Raw genomic sequence first — 20176 nt, 5'->3', positions numbered from 1 at the left:
GGTCATCCAATCTCTTGCACTCACTAAAACGGATGTGGCCATCTCTCTCAGATTGTACTCCGTCTTGTTAGGAAGTGCTCGATGTCCCAGAAGCTCCCACACAGCGTGAGGTGAAGAAAGCAGATTCACTAGAGACAGGAAGGACTGCACACAGACACAAAAAAACTGTGAAGTTCACTCATAGCCACTTTCTTGTTGGTATTTTTAAACTACCAGCTCTTAACAACTACACACACACACACACACACACACACACACACACACAAACACACATTATATATATATATATATATATATATATATATATATATATATATATATATATATATATATATATATATATATATATATATATATATATATATATATATATAAAACCCCCTATTTCATTATGCTTGTTTTTTATTGGATTATTTATCATAAAATGGTCTGTATCATTATCTTTTATCAAATGTAATATCCTGCAACTGGATAATGATAAAGGTGCCATAGAATGCATACAATGTGTTAAATCAGAACTATGTTGTTTAGGTGTGAGCACTAAATCAGTGGGAATTTACACTTACAAAATTTGCATGAGAATGAGGAAACAATGGTGTTTGGAACTCACGGTATGATTCTGATCATTCAGCTATGCTGAGGTATTTCCAGATTTTTATTCAATGGCACCCTAAACCATATAAATGGACTGTGAATGCAGTTTTTATGATTTAATCATAGAACCTTGAGGCAGCTCCTGTCAATTGGGTCCATTGGAGTAGATTTTGGATGGACCACCCTTACATCCTCTCGTCCACATTCCAAGGCTGACCACAGCTCCACCACAATTGTCTGGACAAATCCTGTAAATCCAATCAAAGTTTAACTAGTTTAATCAAATTTCCGTGTTAAAACATTTCCTTCAACATTGAGTAATGCGATCTGACTAAAGTCATAAACCTCCTTAATCAAACACTAACCATGTAAAACACATCCAGCAGCACATTAACAAAACCTTTGCTACCTGAAACTTTTAGGACAATGAAACATGGAAAATGTTCGTAATGTACATTTAATTGGTGATAAATAAAGAGTTCTAGCTACCTGAGCTTTGCAAGGCCACAATTCCAGGGGCTGTAGTGGCCACTTGTGTCACCATAACACCATAACCAAACTTCTCACATCTGCTGACCTGAGATGGGGAAAAGAACAGAGAAAATACACATAGATCAGTTTACTGTGTCTACAAGTACGTAATGTCTAGCACCTTCCACTAGTAATTGATTGCAATTCTCACATCACTGGCTTCATTCCACCCCACAATGGTAATTGTATATATATATATATATAAAATACCATTATCATAAAGAATATTTATAAAAAGCAACAACTTACAAGAAAGTTCATTAAAATTACAATAACAATATTCAACCTTAAAATTAGGGGTGTAAAGGATCACAGTTGATCCGTGATCAGTACGGATTACAACCCGCAGATCAGAATGCATGTGACCTGTGGATTATTAACTTTTTTAAACTTGTAGGTTAATCCAACATTTATAACAATTGCAGAGAGATCACCTGCCGCATGATTCAAATCATGTGTATAAAAGCATTTTAGCTTCCCTGTAAAATATAATGACGGAAGAAGTTGTGGTGGGACCTACCTAAATGCTTTCATAGGGTATTAAAGGTGTTTTTGTCACTGTTTGTTTAGCCTGCATTAATGCATTTAGTGCAAAGCTGCACAATTAAACATTGAAAGATTGTGATCTCAATTTAAACCCGCGCAACATGAACGATAAATGATAATGATTTGCATATGTTTATTAATCCTTCTAAACGCTGCATTCATTGCATTGTGTAACCAATGGGTGACGACAACAATGATACATCTATAATGAAACATGAAGTTTTGTGTAAATTGTTAAATCACTAATTGAAAATAAATATGTTGTACACGATGTTAGATTTCTATATTTAGCATTATCAGCAAAAGTAGCAAAGATAATTTTTCGTATTTAATTTGTTTTCTTTTTATAAGCTGGTTATTTATTAATTTTTGTTAAAATTACAGGTTCTAAGTTCTGTTTGTTAAAACCAATGGTTTTTGCAGTAATATCTTTCTATAAATGGAAAGCAAATGACATTTGTCTCCCCTTTTTGCTGATTCAATTCAACAGTTTTTCAATAAAACTAAAATAACACTGTCTAATATTGTCCATTGTATATTATGTTATGTTATGTTATATGTTATGTTATATTATTTTATGTTATGTTATGTTATGTTATTTTATGTTGTGTTATGTTATGTTATGTTATTTTATGTTGTGTTATGTTATGTTATGTTATGTTATGTTATGTTATGTTATGTTATGTTATGTTATGTTCCTAGTAATGGGTTGTGTCAGGAAGGGCATCAGCTACTAAACATTCTGCTGTGGTGATCTCTAATAAATCAAAGACTAAGCTCAAAGAAAATGAAAGAAATAAATATTATATCACATTGTTAACTTTACATGACCATACTTTGAGTAATATTGTTGGATCAAAAAAACAAAACAAAAGCAATATAAAATAACCAAAAAAATAGCACAAAAGCTAAAATTTTGAACAATTATGGTGAAAATTTTTAGTTGGCACTGATTCCTACTGTATTTTCTGTCCATACAATGGAACTGAAACCCACCAATATTCCTCAAAATATCTCCTGTGTTTCACAGTAGAAGGAAATAATTTCAGGGCAAGTAAATAATGGCAGAATTTTCATTTTGGTTGTACCTACTGTTTAATTTAAGAGCCACTAACGGTCTTGTTAGCTTACAACTCTTGAAAGTGGCATCTGATTACATTACCTGCAGTTTCTTGGTGAATCTTGAAAACATGTAAGTGACACACTCATTAATGGCCCCGGTCTGTTGAAGAAGCAAAAGTCCTTTTGGTGTGGCTGCGAAATTCAACAGGTTGTCTAACAGCATCTCTTCCCAGGCCACCCTGCACAACCAGAATAAAACGATTCAGCTAGAAAGCTAATTATCTCATTCTTGTTGATTCCCTTCTATAAAAAGCAACTGGCAGACCTAGCTCGAGTTCAATGCAGAAAAAAACAGCTTGCGTCGAAACAGGAGAGTGTGATGGAGAGATACTCACACGCTCTGCAGCTCCTGGGACGCCAGTGCTGGGGGAGCTCCAGGAACAGGAGTGGGAACTCTTTCCGACATTGAGCTTGTCTGCGGGGGAAGAAAATTCGTTGTTATGCTGGACTGCAACATGCCGTTCAAACCCTTCGGCTAAATAATGAGACGACACGTTGAGTGCAATGCTGATTCCTCACGCCGGTCGAAGCCTTCTTTATAAAGGCAGGGAAGTCCCCGGGAGGTTTCATTACTGACAGTGCAGCACTTTACAGCTGCTTCTGTATTCTATAAATCCTCTTCACAAAGCTCAGAGAATGGACGTTCAGCAGTTCTTCCAACATTAATACTGTTTTGCTTGGGGAAAAGTCACTGCAGGCTGTAAAGCTACCATCCAGAATAAGTAAAAACAAAAATTGAGGTCGGATTTTGATTGTGATAAGAATGATATTAAATAACTTCATGATTTGGTAAAGAGGCAGAACATGTTTAGTGAAATTATATATCAGTATACTGATAATAAATTTCATACAACAGTTCTGTCTGGTCTCGAATCTTATTGGCTGATAGCAGTGCGATATTCTGCAATATCAGAAATCGTACAGCTTCTACTCGTGTATTTCTCCACCCACATAAAAGTGACTGAGGATCAATACACTCACTACAGCTTGACAAATATATCAGCTGTTGGACAACATAATATACCTTTAAAGCTTTTTTAGGCAAGAATGTAGTTGTTTAGATTGTAACTATGCAGTTTATATATAAGCATAGTGCCTATTTTGAATATTTATATAAATCGCCATCAGCCTGTCATTGAGCAAGGCAAAGACAGTAGACATTGTCCATCCACAAGATGGTGACAGACCGCATAATAAGACCTTAGAAGAGAAAAACTACAGCTGACCAAATCATTATAAAACAAGTGAGTGACATTTGAAGTCGATCTCCCTCTATCAGGAATGTATGTATGTTGTGTTGGCCACTTTTTGTAGAGCCTTGAGTTACTTTTTGGTTGGCCATCGGTTTGTTTCTAATGCGTCTCCTGTTGTTGTTACTGCAGACTAGTTCATTTAAAAAAAAAGGAAAGAATAAATGCTTGCATGCGTTTTGTATTTTTCCTTATCGCAAACACAATAGCAATCTGGTAGTGTTTGCGCTGCTTTGGCTTTTTCAGGGGTTAATTATTGTGATCTCCTGAGTGCAACAAAAAAACACTGAGAAATCTCTGTAGACTGATGGCATTTCATGCCGTTCAGCCTTATAATCTTAAAATGTGAGCAAAATCACCTGTTTTGTCATCACTTTAGACATTACGCTAGAGAATCATTCAAATACTAGCTCTAAAGTGATGTGTGTAAATGAGCAACGGTTTCTACTGTTCTGACGTCAGCTGCAAATGTGAAGTAATGGGGAAAGTATATCCTCATACAAAAGAGTTTTTAGACTCTCTGTGTTTGATTTTGTTTTTTTTTATATACACGATTATGCCATTGAACAGTTGTATAAATGCAATGTTTCACTCTTAGCACTGCAATATGGCTGTATATCGTCACTGGTGGGACACCCACACCTCCCACCAGTGCTGATACACAGCCATATTGCACTGCTACTCGAGTGATATTGCTCATTTAACATTTTCTTGACACAAATTAAGTTAGTCAGGCTAAATCAAAATGAAGTTTTTACCATGGATGTTCTTTTAAATACGCGCCAGTACAATTTAAAAGTTTTGTGTCAGTAATTTGTGTTTGTTTGTTTTACAGTACATTCATATATCATATCAAGGTCACATTAAGTTCATCAGAAGTGTAGGTAAAGACATTTTAAAGTGTTGAAAAAAAAATCAATTTCACAATAACACTGTTAAAATAAACCCTGTTTTTAAATGTCGAATTATCAAGGCATCCTGAACAACATGAATCATTGTTTCAACAAAATAAAACTGAAAAATAAATGTTTATGGATCAACAAATCCGCATTTTAGATTTTTGATGGACTATGTGACGTGGCATAACACCTGCAAAAAAAAGTAGGTTAAAATTTTTTTTTAAAGATTAATTTTAAATCTTACTGACTCAAAACTTTTTAACGGTAATGTATTAGTCAGTACAAGACTAGGAGTGATCAGATTCCCAGACATAAAATCATCAGTCAATATCTTCCAGTTGGTGAGTAATAAAAGATACATGTCTTTTTGTAAATCATTACAACAATGACAGACAACATGAAATATTTTATCTATGGTTTAAAGGTTAACTATCATAGTTCCCAAAATTCTGTCACTGACCCAATAAAACAACAACAACAACAACAACATGAAAATATAACATACTCTAAAGGGGGGGTCCTTTTCCGTGTCATAGGATTATATTTAATTTACACGGAGCATATAGTTTCATGTGTATAACATGTAAATGATAAAAAAATCAGGGCCTGAAAGAATATAAGGGCATCACTGTTAACTGCATTTAAAATCAGCAAGCCTATCTCAGTAATTATTGCACTGTAAGTTTGGATGAAGCTAAATTAGTTTAAACGAAACTAATAAGGGCATAAAGTTGTATAAAGTTCACCGTTCTCCAGGCTTGAGCAATGCACTCATGCAGGCTGTATGGCCGCAGAACTTGCAGGCCCTCGCAGGTGTTGTACATCTGCCGACAGACGAAGATGAAGGCCCCGCTCATGCTAGAAGAATTCTCCACTTGCAGCTCCTTTGCCAACAGCTTCTGGGTAAACTGCACTATTAGATGTGCTGCTGAAATGCTGTGAAAATAAGAATCCAGAATATTAGCACTGTATTATTCTAATTAGATTCTTAATGGATCTGTAATTGTTAATTTAGAAAGGCCAACTTTAGGTGTTTTTAAAGGTCCCGTGAAATTAAAATTACATGATTTAGATGTTAGTTTTAGTCTGTTAGGTCTAAGGATATCTATGAGCTAGTGTGCTCCAAAGAAGTGAAAAAATTTGCATTTAGAAAATATAAATCTGATATAAACATCCAAACACCTGCAGCTTCCCCACGATGGACATCCATTGTTCTCTAGCCCTGAGCACCTAGACTGCAGCTCTGCATAAGAAGCTTGCCCAGAGGAGGAATGATCGTGGTTTACTTTCATCAATTGGTGAAGTTTTGCTTCTCAACAATGTCGCCACTGGCTTGCTTGGTGTGGAGCTGAGCATTGGTGCATTTGCTCTAAAGTGTTTAGACTTTCAGCAGTGAAAATTAAACCACACTGAACTGAAAAAAGCACTATAGAAATAAATCTGAATTGAATCTGAATATTCTATATATCCCACCCTCTCTTCATTTTCAGTTGAGATTACGTCAAAGATTAAACTAAAAAATGCACATGTTAAAGCACTTATTATTTTTCTTTTACTGTGGCAAATTGAACGATGGCATTGCATGTAGGTTAAGAACATGCCCTGGGTAACCAGACTGCTTTTTTCCCAATAATGGCATTCATTTTTTGTTTCTTTCACATAGTAACTCATCTCACTCAAGTCGCAGGTGTCAAAGGGTCCTTTCTTTTATTAAGAAGTGCTTCCTTTCATCCCATGCATGTTGATGATACATGTGGCACAAGTGCCGACGAGCTCAACACGACACTAGCTGAAAGAAGAAATAATGAATGTAACCTGATAGCAAAATTAGATTTACTTACCTTTCACCCTCGGCCGAGACGAGATTTCTGTCATAAAGTAGGAGTGATAAACCTCGTTCTGTGGTAGCAATCCTCGCCAGCGTGTCTGCTGTGTGAGTCAGGGCACTTTCCATGGAATTTAATTTTGGCTGTAACAAAAGACAAATTGAAAATGCTCCGGGTGAACATATAATGCATATAAAATGCAGCAGATGAGGTCTCTGATCAGATGTTATATCAAAGGTTACGGTTGTAATTTAGGATTTGAATTAGCAGGATTTGGATTAAGGATTTGAATTTTACTTTGTTGCAATGATACATAATGGAAACAGCATCTTGATGATATGTTCAATCTCCAAAGTCCTACTGTCAGTACTGCATAAAATCTTTGGTTCTCTTTTTGCACAAAAGACACACATCCATCCATATTTATCTACCCATATCTATCGCTATCTATCGCTATCTATCTATCTATCTATCTATCTATCTATCTATCTATCTATCTATCTATCTATCTATCTATCTATCTATCTATCTATCTATCTATCGTTGCATAGGGCATACAATTGATATCCATAATAAAAAAGTTATATCATGGAAATACTTTTAAATAAGGACTTTAAAGGAAGAATACATTAAACTGACCAAAAGTGACAGCATAAATTGCTTTCAGCACTAGTATTAAAATATATATGTCTCAAAATTCATCTTTGCCTTTAAAAAGTACAATTTAAACACATTAAAATAACAGTAATTTAAATTTTATCAATATTTCACGAAAAAGCTTATTTTATTTTATTTTAATTCCAGTCCCAAAACAAAACCTTGGTTAGCACAAAAAACAATTCAAAAAACAAATCTTACTTTGTGCAAACTTCTAAATGGTTGTTTATTCATGTTAATTATACAAAATAGCAATGATGCAGCCAAAAAATGTTAAGAGATAAGTTGTCATGGTTCTACAAACAGTAGAACACAGCAGTCAACAACACCTGAAGTGGATTCAAAAGTTTATCAAAATTGCCCTGAAGCAAGAATGGGTTTTGTTCAGTAGTTTTAGGGAAACTTTGATGAAAGGTTTTGATCCACTTCAAATCTTGACTACTATACAGCTACATATTTTCTTTTTTAAATAAATACAAAATACCCACATTAACATATCAATGCCTATTCAGTAATAAGAAACTACTGTATATTTTCTATTCTGAGTGAGATTATTCAAATGAATGTTGACAATCACAAAAAGTGACAAAACAAACAAACAAAAAAGACTCTGAAGTGTAAAACAGCTTTCACATTTCATAGCTATGTCTAGACACTTGATTACATATGTGCTGATGGGAGTGTTCATGTTGTGCTGACCAGCTTTCCTGTGAGCAGAGTGATAAGAGGAGCCAGCAGAGTCTCAATAACAGGGATTTGGTAAAGACACTCCACAGCACACTCAGTGCGGTCACACAGGGTCCTTAACACCTCCATCACAAGATTAGTGGGGGACATGGTGTCTGGAGAATACAAACAAACACAGACATACACACCCATCCGATAACTTATTAGGATGTTCAAGACAACTTGGTTGTTTTTTGGTCTTCGGTATTACAGCTGTGCTCATTTAATGAATGATTTGAAGTGCAGCACTGAAGGTCCAATGAGGGTAAAAAAAAGTTTCAGTGCAAAACTTTACTAACAGTTTGCACTAGTTTAAACCCTCTTTTGGTGGTTGCATTAAAGGGGTGGTCCATTACGATATCATATTTTAAACTTTAGTTGATGTTTAATGTGAACATAAACAACATCTCTGATGTAATACGCTCAAAGTTCAATGCAAAGAGAGACATTGGCTTTTACATAGTTAGATTAGCAAAGCCTACAGCGAATTAATTTGGGGACTACAAAAAACTACAACCAGGCTAGTGAGATCACAAGCATTTCAGGTTAATGTACTCACCACACGCATATACGCAGCAAAAGGGCATGGCCAAAGGCACTGTAATGTTATAGCAGTGAAAGCTAAAATGCCATCCAAACACTGCTACATTTCCACAAAGTTTGCTCTGTTTCTGTATTTGGGCTTTTAAAGGACATGATACAAAGAGAAAAGTGCTTACAATTTAATTTTAATTATGTTCCAGAGAATTATAAAAAAAAGATATTGCTCTAGCATTTGACAAAGGAGAACTTCCAGTTTCTCTCTCAGTTCAGTGCTGGATTCGGCTAAAACTCCTCCAATTGAGGAAGCTATGAATTGTGATCCACAACCTGTAAGTATTTTTATTTGTTAAAATTGATTAATTACAGGCACAGTTTCTAGCATTAACGGTATGTTGTAGCGAGGACATAAACAATGGTAAATGTTCAAATGGCTGTTTGGCACCATTAAAAATTTAGCTACAAATTCATATTTATCAGTCAAACTGCTGTAAACACCCACAATCTCCAGCAGCGCTGCAGTGTCTCTCTATGTGGCAACTTTCCCTGCGTTCTACATCTCAATTAACAAACTCGCAAAAGATATGTGAACATTTTATATTACTTACACATGCTTATTCTGAATATATGTGAAAGACACTTGTCAGATTTTATTTTAGAGAGCAGGCGTGAGGTTCAACTGTGTGCTCTTCATTTTCTGTCTAATTCAGCTACTGTTTTCACAGTGCAAAAGTGCGTGCTTGTAGGGACAGGACTATTGACATAGAGCTGATCCGCAAATCACAGCACATTATGACCAATCAGAGCCTCTTGAGGGCAGGACTTTCGGAGGAACTATGAAATATGACAGTCATTTTCATGTTAGCCGAGTAGCTGTATATAATCGAAGTAAGATATATGGAAAAACAACATAATTTTCTATAAATGAAGCATGAGCACACATTGCTTTGCATCTTATAAACACAACCAAGCCTTAAAAACACACAGTGGATCACCCCTTTAAAATTTCAGTATAGAAAAGGAATGGACATTTAAAGTTGACCTTTTTTAGTTGGAGGAGTTTGCCTTTTAGATGCTCCATTTATGGGAGTTTTTTTTTAAATGAATAATGCAGTTAGATTTACTAATTTTGTGGTAGATAAGAAACAAATCAATCATTATTCAGCACCTACAAAACAAAATCTGGATTTTCTCCACATGTTCATTTTTTTTAAGTGACAAAAAAAGGTGCAATTTATAAACATCTCCCAAGCCACATTATGTTTAATCACACTGCTCTTGGTAGAATGTGTTTGTTATTATGAATATGACTTGTGTTCTTTTATTTGGGCATTTTAAGTAAAAAAGAAAGAAAAAAAAAAAAACGCTACCCATCAGGCATGGGATGGTAACTGGTTTCAAGGTTTACTGCAGTTTGGAAAAGTAAAAAAAAGTTTAAAACGGCTAAATGTTCTGCTATTCCATTCCTAAGGTATATGTAAGTTTTTTATGTGTTTTTTTAATGTGTTCTGTGAAATCTAAGAATTTCTAAGAAATCTTTGTTTTTGAAACTAATGAAGAGTGTGGAAGTCAATGATTTATTTTATTCATTTAGCCTGACATGTTTACATGTTGACATGTTTAAAAAGTTTTTTTAACCAGACATTTAAAAAACAAACTTATTTTAGAGGAGTAATCACAATACCGTGATATTGTAAAACTGTGATATTTTTATCCAAGGTTATCAATCCATCAGAAACTTATACCAGCATGGCTATTACCCATAAAACTTTCTACTACCATCAGATTCAGTGCTTTTATGGAATTGTAGTCCAACACTAATTTGCCCCATTTGTAAATATAGTTCATGATCAACTTTAAAACATGTAATATGCTTCAGATTGTGTTTTATAATTTACACTACCTGGTTCTCCCAAATATGAGAATTATTAACAATTTACTCTAAATTACTATGACTTTCTTTCTATGTTGCTAAATTGACAGACACTATTTACAACTAGCAATTAAATAAATGATTAATTTTTTACACAAAAGGGACATTCGATGTTCTTCATAATTTTACTTTGCACTAAAAGAGACTCAAATAGGTTTAGAACAACATGTGAGTGAGTAGAAAAATGCCAAGTTTAAGTTTTTGGTGAACTCTTTCATCTTAAACTTCTTAGTCAATAATCAGTTCCACACGATATATTGTATAACCACTGAAAGCGAACTTGATAAGATTTATAATCCCAAGGAAGTGAGCGGGTTCATTAACCAGAGGAACACATAATAGAACGTTGCCTTGGTCATGATAGAGTAATGCAATCTGACACACCCATATTAGCACCTTCTACATAATCGAAAAAAAATCACAAGCTCAGACTTTCTGACTAACTTCTTTTGAGCAGATAATTCGATTATATCACTACAGAAGTGATATGACGCACCTGCAAGTGCCGTCTCACCGCAGGATGGTTTTGGGTGTTGGTACATTATATTGATCAGAATCACGACTAAGTCGGTCAAAGTCACCGGATCTGAAAGAGACAACAATTTACACATGTATACCATTAATGAGTCAGATTAGTTATTCTCAAACATCATCCACTATCTAAGTTGGTTTTCTCCCCACTAAGCTTACCTCTTCGCTTCTTCACTTTAATAGGAAAAAATTTCCTTCCATTAGTGTACATCACAAGCCTCCCGAGAACACACAGCGAATGAACGAAGTAAACAAACTCCAGCTCTTTAGATGTGTAGAGAGTTCTTCCAGCGGGGCCTGAGGGGCAAAACACAGGAACATCTCATTCGCAGAACACACTCCAAATGGATTCATTTGCATGTGACCTCCTGTTTCTAAATTAGCATCGAAATATAACTTTGAATCTTTAAACAAATCGGAGTGCAGAAAGGTTGCATATTTAAAAAGTAGTAGAGAAGAAATTAACTTGGGTTATTCGCTGGGACTCACAAAACTCGTAAATTACATGCCCAAATCGCATAATCATAAATATAAAAAAGACATAAAAATCAAACACAGCCTAAATATTTGTACATATTATTTTAATGACATTTAGAGGTTTTCTGACCTTAAGTAAGATAAGATTATTTGATTCAATGGTAATATAAAACATCTGAAATCAGCAGTAATGTTAAATAAGGAACAATTCCATAGAAGAACCATAAACTTGGTCTGATTACAGAAACTAGATAAGCGTCTACTGAAAAGAGCTGCCGTGTAATGAATGTTTGACAACTTTGTATGGGTTTTGTCTGAAATCTGGTAGCAATGACTTGTGTATACAACAGAAGATAATGCAAACAGTCAATGCTCTGTGTATGTATGAAGGTGTTTTTTGTTTTCTATTTGAGTCTTCTAGCTACAATACAGGACCATAATTCTGGGAAAGTTCTTCAGTATGAATGCTCAAACCCTTGGAATTATCTCTGCCAATGATAATCTAACTAGTTGACCATGAGAGGACAGTCTGTAACAGCACACTGGGGAAAACATAAGCCAACGTTTCAGATAAAGCATGATACTACACGTGCACATTGGGCAAAAGTTCAGCCGTACCAATCTGCTGATGTTCCAGGCTGTGGATCATTTCCAAGGTCTCTTCACTTAATGCATCACAGGAATCAAAGTAATAAATGCACTGCTGCAGAGCATTAACAATCTGAAGGAAAGAATTGAGAAAATCCATAATTAACCACTTGAATGCATAATGTTGTTAGCGGTCATGGTGAAAGCTGTTCATTTTACCCATTTCATTCAAAGGAATGGTTCATGTAAAAAAAAATGCAAATGTGTTCTTAATTTACTAAGCCAAAAACAAATTATGCCATTTTTAGATATTTGTCACTAAAAATAATGAATATTAAATAATAAAATAATGTGATAATGTCATGTGAAGTCAACCAATGACAATGTAGCATCATTTTGCTTAAAATGTCTATGGAACAGTTAAATATATCTCACCAAAGACTTGTATTTCCTCTCCAGAAGTCTTAAGACAACAGTTCTGCTATAGTAACCATGCTAGAAGAAATAGTAAGTCAAAGAAAAAGATTTTAAGCAGTTTTAAGTGAACAGAACCATAGAGAAACACAGCAAAAATATTTACCAAGTTTAAAAAAATATAAATATGCTTAACTCTCATGACCCATTCAAAATACAGTATACACACCATTTTTTGCATTCCAGCTCTGTTTTACACTCTGTATTGTCTCTAATCAGCAAGTAATGAGTGAAAGTAAAAGTTAAAATTGTGAATTACTGCATTTAACACTTTTTGTTATTAATTACAAAACTGAGATTGGTGTTGCCAAGTCTTTGTCCAGGTTTTGAATAGTCAATGGGCTACTTCTGTTGTGAAAACCTGGCAACCCTGACTGAGATATACTTTGTAAATAAAAACAAACATGCTCATTTGAAACAAATCTGCAAAACTGTATCAAATATGAAGAAAAGGCTACACATATTTTACTAATGTTTTGGACACTGAATAAACTTCATATATAATTTTACACTACATATTTCTGACAACAAAAGGTGCTCTATACATATACCAGGGTGAGACACGACTTGAATGTGTTATAATAGGTTAAAAAAGTGAACAGAAGGGGTCACAGAAGGGGGTCATTGTGGGTCACAGAAATTCAGAAATGTATTATTGAGTGTGTACGACAAACAACTGTATAAGTCCAAAAAAACTTAAAATGAGATAACCATGTGACATTAACTGTATGTGTGAACTTGGTATACAGAAAAAGTTTGAGGATATTTTCGCGTGAACAAGAGTTTGCATTTTAAACATTAAAATAGATTCATGCTTTCAAGCTTTATAGCTTCATGCCATTAAAAAGAATGGAAATGCCGCTTGCCGTCATGTCCGCTTCAGACATTAAAAGGCAAATCCTCTGCAAAAAAAAAGGAAAGCCAACATGAACAAATGGAAGGACAGAGTAAAGAAGGCTTTGAGGGATGTTGGGAAACCATATTTGAATCGAAAAGGAGAACAAAAACCCAGAAAAAAAAAATCCACCGAAAGAGGTGAGTGGAAGAACCGTATATGTGATGTGACCTCGCTAGCTCGCTCTCGCTCTTTCTCAAAACGCGCTGAGGACCACTAAACAGCACAAAAACAGATAAACTATCAAAATAAAATGGATCAATGCATATTTCCGCCAGTCCTGTGTAAACTGTGGCAATCAGAGTTTATTCTTAATATATTTATTTATAACGTGAAATGGCAGAGTGTGAGAAAAGTTTAAAGTAGCATATACACAGAAGCGCTGGCACATATACCTGTGTATATTTATGAATAAGCGACAATATTTAGCTATGATGTTTGTCAGCATTGTATGTATGTATTGTTATATTTATTAATTGTTTATCGTTATTAATTGGCGGCGATGCAGTGGCGCAATGGGTAGCACGTTCGCCTCACAGCAAGAAGGTCGCTGGGTTGCTGGTTCGATTCTCGGCTCAGTTGGTGTTTCTGTGTGGAGTTTGCATGTTCTCCCAGTGTTCGCGTGGGTTTCCTCCAGGTACTCCGGTTTCCCCCACAGTCCAAAGACATGCGGTGCAGGTGAATTGGGTAGGCTAAATTGTCCGTAGTGTATAAGTGTGTGTGTGTATGTTTCCCAGAGATGGGTTGCGGCTGGAAGGGCATCCGCTGCGTAAAAACTTGCTGGATAAGTTGGCGGTTTATTCCACTGTGGCGACCCCGGATTAATAAAGGGACTAAGCCGACAAGAAAATGAATGAATGAATGTTATTAATTGATTGTTATTGCCTGTACTGTAAGAAGGTCTATGTATTGTACATAATTTATACTGTATTTTCTGTTTTTAAATAATAATAATAATAATAATAATAATAAACTTGAAATAAATTGAGAAGCTTTTGTTGTCTATCTTTAATTAAAATAAAAATATGTCACATAATGTTCATAATAGAATTGAAAAAAATCGTATTACTCAAAATGAGAAAATATGGACTTATATGGTCCTTCGTCTCAAGGCCTCAATTATCACAATCAATTTCAATACTTTTATGTAAAATGTATGAAAGTTTTTCAAAACATATTCCTCGTTTTATGGCAAGACAAAATATTTGAGGATAGTGTCTGTGTGAGATTTAGTTTGTTTTGATGTGTTGTGTTGGTTATTTATTCTTTGATAAAAAAAAAAATGTGGCTCACCATCCATTTCTTAAACCAGGTGGCTTTGATATCCAGCAGAGAGATTAAGTGAATAGGCTCTAGGGATTTCTCTGAGCCGGGACTGCTCATGCCCTGTTCAGAATGCAGAGCGAGAAGAGACAGGGTGTTTTCAATGATTTCTTCCATGTACCTAGAGCACAGGACAAAAAAACTCATTTATTTTTAAAGTAATTGGACATAATCAAGATACACAACATAGTATGCAATACTCGCGAATTGAATTTGAAATGTGAAAGCTCACTTCTCAGGATGCCGTATCCAAAACGTAGTCACTTCCTTTTGAAAGTCATTCATTAATCGCATCTAGAATGACCCGTAAAGAAAAAATATTCAAGCAAGCTTTAATGTATTCATATAAAAGAGTAAATAAATGCCACATACTTGTTTGAGGAGACGGGCCATATCTGGTCTGTTTGCATCAATACTAGTAGTGCCACTGGGAAAACTCAACTTGTGGTAAAGGAAATGAGCCTCCAAGGTTTTTGCTTAAAAGCAAAGTTAACAAAACATGAAAACAAACTGACAGAGTGGTTTATTCCAGACATATTAAATATTAAAACATATGGCATAGTACTGTTATAGCTTAAACTATTACCTATGCTAGCGTAGATATCCTTAGTCACATTTAATGGAGAGGATGAAAATGTTTTTGCAAAAAACTGAAGAACTTTATCCTGTAAAATAAAGCAGAATGACAAGTTCATAACAGTGTTATTTTAATATGAAGGACATGCAAGTTTAGTTGTTATTAATATTTTGAATAACTTTTTATTTATTTATTTTACATTTCGATTTAAGGTTGATTTATTCTGTTGTGCTTTTAGCATTTTTTGTTCAGTCATATATAAAAAATAGCTACATACTTATAAAGACACTGCTTTTTATTGAGCTATTTATACCAAAAATTGCAACAGTGACTGTAAAGAACAAACAGAAAAAGGCAAGCGGAGTTATGCTACACATCTAAAGGGTTCTGACTTTACAATACTGCTTATCATATAATAGGCCTCAGGAATGATTATAAACAGTACAGATAAGTGGTGCAAACCTTAAAGAACCTTATACTGTGGATATTTTCAAAATGCATTGCAGGCTTTCCAGTTGAATCAACTCAAAAATAACCTTATGCTATGGTTTAATTTAACTGACAGCTGGTTAAAGACAGCATTTCATTTTTGGGTAAACTATCTCTTCAACACTTTAGTACTTCTTTCTGAAGGCAAATAAAAAATGCAATTTCCTATCAGCCAATACTTAATTATTTTTTCTTTCATTTTTTTCCCCGAGTTCTGGGTTGCGGCTGGAAGACAGCTGCTGCATAAAACATATGCTGGAATAGTTGACAGTTCATTCCGCTCTGGTGAAAACTGATAAATAAGAGACTAAGCTAAAGGAAAATGAACGAATGAATGAAAAAATGAATAATTCCTATTTTATTTACAGTATAGTTATTTTAAAATAATTAAACTAAATGATCAATATTGCTCAGCATGTACATGCAATAAAAAAAATTGACGGATGGAAAATAATAGGAGAACTATTATTCTTAAGTAACTACAACTAAAATTGGAATTATTAAAAATATTATTAAAGAGCCCCTATTATGAGTTTTTGAAATTAAGCTTCCATGCAGTGTGTAACACAGTACTAAGTGAATGAAAACATCCAGCTGAGGGTTAAATCTGAAAGTGCACTGTGTTTAAAAACTATTGAATCTTTAACGAAATAGTCGACTCAGAGTTAAACAAATTAATTGAGTTGGGTTTGGATCTTTTGCTTAAACATGTTGATGTCGATACCGTACATCATCAAATGTGTAGTTCCAGATCCGGTAAAATGTAAACGTGATTTCCCTTTAGACACTAGCTGAGTGCGAGGAATTATGGGACTGATCATGACTCAAAGATGACGAACACTGACTAATGGAGATTCAGCTGCAGGGAATAAATGGTTAAAGTTCATTTTCACAACATCAGTATAGTATAGACAACCGTGTGTTGTGTTTGTTCCTGTAATTTTTCAGACTTTTGATACTTTAACCTATGCTGCAAAGCGAGATTTGTCGGCCGTTTGTTATTTAAAAAAGGAGCAGCAGAGATGTATGTGACATTGTCAGTAACTGTTACAGTTTACACGGACCAGTTTTTTTCTCCCTCTAGATCAGAGGTCACCAAACCGGTGTCTTGCAGATTTTAGCTCCAACCCTAATCAAACACACCTGAACAAGCTAATCAAGGTCTTACTAGGTATACTTGAAACATCCAGGCAGGTGTGTTGAGGCAAGTTGGAACTAAATCCTGCAGGGACACCGGCCCTCCAGGACTGAGATTGGTGACCCCTGCTCTAGATCATAACATGTAAGTGGAATTAAAACTGGTGCCTCGTTTTGTGTAGTTTGCAAAATGTGTCCAAAAACATGGTGAAAACAGAATGCGTGCTTCTTCCTTTACTGATTTAAATGTGTTTTTGAGCTTGTGATCCTCTGCCATTTGCTATGGCCACAATCAGCTGCTCCTCACATGTGCGGCATGGTCAATGAACAAAATAGCTCAACTTTTGCCTCTGTGTGAATTAATACTGAATGTGTGGTGTTGTTATTACTTTGGGTTAGCGAGTAATGTAATATGCAAGTGTTTAACTGCATTGCTTCATTGCATTCCTGCATCAGGCTCTCACATACTCTGTTACTTCATAGCCGTGGTGGACATTTCTCTCTGTCTCGCGCTGAGTGCAGTCGACCAATCACAACAGACTGGGTCATCGGTCCAATCAGTGCAGATAAGCTTCACGCTAAGGAGAGTTTTGGGAACAAATCAATCGCTGAAGGAATCATATGGGAGTTACAGGGATAATTACGTAAAAATAAATGCATTTTATAAGACAATGAACGTGTTTTGACCTTGCATGCATATCAGCCTGTTATTGGAGACCCACAAAACATGACCTTTTATAATACAAAATAGGGGCTCTTTAAATATCTGCTAATAAAAATTGCTTTATTTTGTTTGACTTCAGAAAATTGCATACATTTTCATTAATTCATTCATTAATATTTTAGTTATAGTTATTTACTTAAGAATAGTTAAACTAAATGATCAGTATTTCTCTGCATGTAGCTGCAATAAAATACTTTTTTTTTAGTTTTATGATTTTAGTTAAGTGTAAAAATTCTGGTTTATTATAGTTGAAGTACCAACTGTAGCAATAACAAACTCCCACATACTGTGCAGTTCAATACTGTTAGTAAAAAGGTTCATGGCCTTGTGTTCCACATGACATCTCTTCTCTAGAATGTGCTGAAAATGATGGCCCGTATATTACCCCATTAAGCAGCAAAGGAATCAGTTTTGCTGTTGGGGCCCTGACTAAAGTCAGCACCTATTTAGCACTTAGCTCTTACGCTGAGCTCAGGGTCTGGGTCAGTGAGTGCTGTGGAGAGGTTTCTGCGAAGACCAGTCCAGCTTTCACAGCTCAGAACATCAGAAGGAGGGGCATGGCAGAGAGACTGCAAAGCTTCCCAGCGAACCTGCAATTAAATAGATCAGGATGACTGCTTTGTGCTGAATTAAAATGACAGTTCTCTCTTTTTACAACTGCAACTATGAAAAGTGGGTGTCTCTGAGGAGCTTTCACCTCTCGCGGTCTACCAGGGTCAAGCTTCTCAGCGATGACTTGCAGTTGTTCGTGTTTAATAAATGCATAGCTCTACGTGAGGAAAACAAAGACGTCAGTAAGTGATTCAGTCCGGGGTATGAATGTACATAGTGTGAAAAAGCTGAGCGTGACAGGGTGATAAGCTTGTCAAACAAATCACATCAGCTCTTGTAACTTATTTAAAGTAAAGAACAAAAAACCTGATTGAATGAAGAGTCACTGTCAGAGCAGTTGTCAGCGTATTGACTGATTGACTGCTGGTGCTGGATCTTCCGGTCCATTTCCTCTCTTTTCATCTGATCTTCCTCAAATTTATTGATTAGTGACTCCACAACCATCATCATGGTCTGCTTCAGAGTTTGCATCATCTGTTTATACCTACAGATTTAAACAGACATTTGTGATTTGCATTTAGGCTATGTGACACATTATAATATGATGCTTCTCAGCAGGCATACAATATCATAAGACGTTAATATTAGGTTAGATTTACAGTAGGTCCTGATGTTGGGTGACCGAAATTCAATGTCTAGCCCAGGGGTCTCAAACTGACAGCCCGCTATCCTCCCTCTGGCCCACAACTGACGTCAAAAATATAACAAGGTTCGGCCTAGCAAAACATATATTTTTCGCATCCAGCCACTTGTGGTCTTGACCCGCCACCTACTCGACATTTAAAGTACTGCATTCAGATTAGTTTAAATTTTTTTTCAGCGTATGGTTGAGAGTAACACACATGCATTTTAATTCTGTAGCTGATTTAGGCCATACTCACACTAGGTAGAGTTGCCTCGAACCGCGACAAAGCACGCTTGTCCCCCCTCCCGTCTCCCCCGACCGCCCGCACTCACACCACAATCGGGCCTGGGCACGCTTACGTCATCGATGCTGTGCTGTTCAGTGAGAAGTGCTGTCACTCAGCAGCACAGTGGAGATTTCTCTAGTTATATTGTTTCAGTTGGTTCGATATGCAGTGACATGCAGTCAAATTTTTCGCCAAACAGTCCTTAGGGATGCGGTGACACGCAGTCAGATATTTCGCCAAACAGATCCACCACTTTTGGCGCTCATAAACAATCCTAAAGCCCTCGTGCTGCAGGAATAAGGAGGTCTGCTGAAGGCGCGCAGCTGTCGTGCAGTGAGGGGTTTGCATATTTAATAAGCTACGGCGGTTTGCGTTCACCGAACAGTAAGAATGATTAATAAATTCATATGAAACAGTCCCTTAAAAGTCACATCTCGCTTTCAGTTTCAAGCTTTGGCCCGTTTTATACTCACACTACAAACGTACCGCGCCAAAGCCAAGTGAACCGGGCTCAGGCCCACCTCTTCCAACTGGGCCAGGGCCGGCCAAGTAAACCGTGCTTGAGCCCGACTCAGCGCACTCACACTTCTCAATCGATCCGGGAAACGGGCCTGGCCAAGGTACGGATGGCATAGTGTGAGTAGGCCCTAAACATCAAAATATATGTCTGTAAGAGCTCTATTTTTACTAAAGCTCTATTTTTGTAAATATTCAAGGATCGTTTAATTATCAGTTGTTTTTTGTTTTACAAACACTTCTTCATGGCTTACATGTTGTGCTGGTGGTGTAACAAATATGATCATTTTGCTAATAT

General features: G+C 35.8%; 1 protein-coding gene across 7 annotated transcripts in view; it reads right to left on the bottom strand.

Annotated features, from left to right (window-relative positions):
• Positions 1 to 20176, bottom strand: part of tbc1d32 (TBC1 domain family, member 32) — a 99014-nt gene that overhangs the window by 50733 nt on the left and 28105 nt on the right. For 6 of the 7 annotated variants that reach the window (XM_073932914.1, XM_073932915.1, XM_009294920.5 and 3 more), the window contains 19 exons: positions 18758 to 18935; positions 18537 to 18608; positions 18304 to 18429; positions 15499 to 15577; positions 15285 to 15388; positions 15145 to 15206; positions 14883 to 15033; positions 12656 to 12715; positions 12251 to 12353; positions 11315 to 11452; positions 11121 to 11210; positions 8125 to 8267; positions 6784 to 6911; positions 5689 to 5878; positions 3129 to 3208; positions 2834 to 2972; positions 1084 to 1171; positions 724 to 842; positions 25 to 144 (listed from right to left, as the gene is read on the bottom strand). In XM_073932914.1, coding sequence (XP_073789015.1) covers positions 25 to 144; positions 724 to 842; positions 1084 to 1171; positions 2834 to 2972; positions 3129 to 3208; positions 5689 to 5878; positions 6784 to 6911; positions 8125 to 8267; positions 11121 to 11210; positions 11315 to 11452; positions 12251 to 12353; positions 12656 to 12715; positions 14883 to 15033; positions 15145 to 15206; positions 15285 to 15388; positions 15499 to 15577; positions 18304 to 18429; positions 18537 to 18608; positions 18758 to 18935 — 2170 coding nt within the window. Of the gene's footprint in view, positions 1 to 24; positions 145 to 723; positions 843 to 1083; positions 1172 to 2833; positions 2973 to 3128; positions 3209 to 5688; positions 5879 to 6783; positions 6912 to 8124; positions 8268 to 11120; positions 11211 to 11314; positions 11453 to 12250; positions 12354 to 12655; positions 12716 to 14882; positions 15034 to 15144; positions 15207 to 15284; positions 15389 to 15492; positions 15578 to 18303; positions 18430 to 18536; positions 18609 to 18757; positions 18936 to 20176 lie in introns of all 7 variants that reach the window. The other variant, NM_001100023.1, reaches the window with a different exon arrangement.

Source organism: Danio rerio, chromosome 20 (assembly GCF_049306965.1).
Source record: "Danio rerio strain Tuebingen ecotype United States chromosome 20, GRCz12tu, whole genome shotgun sequence".
Taxonomy (NCBI): domain Eukaryota; kingdom Metazoa; phylum Chordata; class Actinopteri; order Cypriniformes; family Danionidae; genus Danio; species Danio rerio.
Note: the sequence above shows the minus strand (reverse complement) of the source record. Positions and strands in the feature narration are given on the sequence as shown.